General features: G+C 31.8%; 1 protein-coding gene across 1 annotated transcript in view; it reads left to right on the top strand.

The window, feature by feature from the left end:
• Positions 1–3,671, top strand: part of LOC106873965 (transmembrane 9 superfamily member 1) — a 59,541-nt gene that overhangs the window by 4,611 nt on the left and 51,259 nt on the right. Inside the window, exon 3 of the mRNA XM_014921513.2 lies at positions 1,930–2,034. Within this exon, the coding sequence (XP_014776999.1) occupies positions 1,930–2,034 (105 nt within the window). The remainder of the gene's footprint in view (positions 1–1,929; positions 2,035–3,671) is intronic.

The following is a 3,671-nucleotide window of genomic DNA, read 5'->3' as shown; positions in this document are numbered from 1 at the left end:
ATATATATATATATATATATATATATATATATACACACATATATATACACACATATATATACACATATGACGGGCTTCTTTCAGTTTCCGTCTACCAAATCCATTCACAAGGTTTTGGTCGGCCCAAGGCTATATTGCCCAAGGCTATATTGCCCAAGGCGCCACGCAGTGTGACTGAACCCGGAACCATGTGGTTGGTAAGCAAGCTACTTACTACACAGCCACTCCTGCACCTACTATATATAATTCCTACCTATCACTTTGCTTTTAAACAATTCTTTTATATGCTTTTGCTTGATTTAAAGCTCTTTATCATTACTGTGGTTATTGCATCTTCCCTCACCAAACATATATCTTGTATATTTGTTTTCAGAAAATTAAATTAATTTAGAAATTAGCATATTGCAAATAAGTACCAATAATTTTTCTCATCTAGAATTTTAATTTAGTTATTTTATTTCATCTACTTGTGACACTGCACTGACTTTTGCTATCAATGAAAGAAGGACAGGTCTTTTTTACAACTCATTTCTATGATATTTCTGAATTATGTATCTCTTAATTGTCATAAATAGTGATCTACTTTGGCAATTTTTCAGCATTATAAAATGCACAAAACTGTTATTATCAGATCCTTTGATAACATGCAGTCTCGACTGTATAATGATTTTAGTTTTTGCACTCATTAAGGAAGTCAGTATAAGTCAATATATACATCTTTAAAAATAATATATGTATACTAGGAGGATGGATTCCCTACACTTTTCAGCTTATAATGTCTAACTGCCAACTGATTCCCAGTTTCAGCTTTGCAGCCTTGAATTTAAGTCTACTTTCTAAAACTCCTTTCCATCATTGGTGTTCAGTATTGTATACTGAAGCACACTAGAATGCAAGGTATAAGAGTTGAACATCCATCTAGAGCTCTGAGGCTGGGAATCAGTTGAAGGTTAGACATTATAGGCTGAAAAGTATAGGAAATCCATCCCCTAGGTATTCTTGTATTATCTTTTAAAGTAAAATCAAAACTATAAAATAGTGAAATATGAAAGGGAAATCAACAAATCAAGAAAATAACTTTTAAACATTTATAAGAAACATTGAAATAAATAAACAGCGAAATAGCTTTATAACTTTTAATGAAAATCAAATTGATGTTATCAAATAGGGAAATGTGAAAGAACTTTAATTTCAAAATATATTTAAATATTTAACAAAATTTCTTTATAAAAAATGTTTTTCATGTCATCATGTCATATACATAGCCTTCCAATTATATTTTTTACAAATTAGATGAGTGTTCAACTCTTACACTTTGCATTCTGTTGTGCTTCAGTATAGGATACTGAAAACCAATGATGGAAAGGGGTTTTAGAAAGTAGAGTTACACTAAAGTCTGCAAAGCTGAGGCTGGGAATCAGTCGGAGGTTAGACATAAGCTGAAAAGTGTAGGAAAGCCATCCCCCTGATATAATCCTCACTTGCATCAATTTCCATTACTGCTGAACACTGATGAAATAAATTAGGTCTACTATTGTACAATAATGTTAGCGAATCTTAGCTTGTTTGCAAAGGTGAAGTGAACAAAATCTGCATGACATTCACTTATACTGCTGGAACCTTAATATGTCTAGTCAATATTTTTGGTAAAGGCAATGTGCACCTAAAATTACTGATGTAAATTTTTTCACTTTTATGCTTTGAAACAAAAAAATAATATTCCCAATTTCACCACTTTGAAGTAACTTTATTTTATCATAAATATATATCTTCAAAAGTATAATTATCATAAATAAAGTTGCAAAATTATACAGATAACATTTAGGAAAAGTTTAATTAATTGTATTTTTTTTTTTGTTTCTTTGTTTTTGTTAATTACTTCTTGTTTTTAAAACTACTTTTGCATTGTTTCTGTATTCTTTTCTTCAGAGGATGAACAAAAACGTGAATTATGTAAAGTTAAATTTTCTGAAAATGATATGCGATTATTACGAGATGCAATTGAAGATCTCTATTATTTTGAGTTTGTTATCGGTGAGTAGACATAGTAATGTAATTTTGCAGATCATCAAGAGATTCATTGTGTACATGTTTGAAATATCACTAAATTTATTTGCATATTAAATATTCTGTTCTTAATTTCCTTTGTTTTCAAAAAAATATATTCATCTATCTGTCATTTAATTTAAACATATATCCACCCTTTATTTCAAGTATGATACCAAGACTTGTATAATCATATAAACACATTCCTTATTCATTCAATTTTCAAACTTCAGTGTCCAGTTTATATTAATAATGATATGTGAGGGTTTCAAAGGATACCTGTGTCTTCTTGCACCAAGTCATGCAGCACAAAACATAACTTGATAGGAAAACATTACGAGACAACTACTATCACAATGAATGTCAAGAGTACACACATGACTGTGGAATAGTCAGCCATTTCACATAATTCAATGAGCAGGCTGCTCTCTCAGGTTCTTCGTTCCAAATCTACTCGCAATGCTTTAGTTGGCCTGAGCTATAATAGAATGCACTTGCCTACAGTGCCATACAATGAGACTGAACTCAGAATCATATGGAAAATAAAGTGAGAAGGGATGATACTGAGGATGTGGGATGGATGTCACAAGTATAGGTCTCAAGAAGAGGGGAAGATAACTACTTGCACCAAGGGGGTGAAATATGTGCAGAATCTGCTGCCTAACAATGGCACTGAATAATACCACTGTTAGAAGAGTGATAAAAGGATGGATGTTAGCAAGATGAGAGGTGGGGGTAAGCTTAAAGGGGTCAGACAATGCAAAAGTGGGATCCAGTGAATAGATAGACATAAACATAATGCTTTTAAGACCACACTTTCGCTACGACAGATGAGTCTTCTCATGCACAATGAAATGCCTATCATTTCACTCCTTTGTAATCACCATGAGGCTCAACAGCTTCTCATCAGCTTTCGCTATTTCATTTTTCATGTCTTCTTGCGCCTCCCTTTTCCACAAGTTCCATTTACTTTAAGCATTATGTAATATTGCATGTGTGTGTGTATTATTTGATAACAATTTGTCTCAGCTCCATATGACTTAGCTTTGTAGGCTTGTAGGACAAACCCATCTCATCTGATATGTGTACATGATACATCATATAAATGAACATTATGGAGTTCATTTTGAAGAATGAGTTATAAAAGTATTTAACGTAGTGCTATGTTGTAGTGCAGTGTATTTTGAAGTATCATTTCTTTTTTAACAATTTTATTTACATACATTTATATGTTTCTGTTTACCATTCTTGTTATGTTTATATGTGATATATCAACTCACATGTGTTTCAATGTCTATACAGTTCAAGTACTTATGTGCAATTATGTTGTTTGTATGTGTTTTAAAATTCTTGTTCATTTTCCTGTATAAATATAGCATCACAAACACATAAACATATACTGAATGTCCATTAATAGAAGGATATACACTTATTTGTATATATATGTGTGTGTGTGTGTGTGTATATACATATATACATATTTATGTATGTGTGTGTGTGTGTGTGTGTGTGTGTGTGTGTGTATATATCTGTTTGTTTTCCTGTCTTGTGTTTTGTCCGCCACTACATTCCTCCATGGCTAGATTTAATTTGCGTATACAAATTTAATCTGCGATCCATGGGAC

The sequence above is a fragment of the Octopus bimaculoides genome, chromosome 10, assembly GCF_001194135.2.
Source record: "Octopus bimaculoides isolate UCB-OBI-ISO-001 chromosome 10, ASM119413v2, whole genome shotgun sequence".
NCBI classification, from domain to species: Eukaryota; Metazoa; Mollusca; class Cephalopoda; order Octopoda; family Octopodidae; genus Octopus; species Octopus bimaculoides.
The sequence above is the reverse complement of the archived record's forward strand: the minus strand, read 5'-3'. Positions and strand labels throughout refer to the sequence as shown.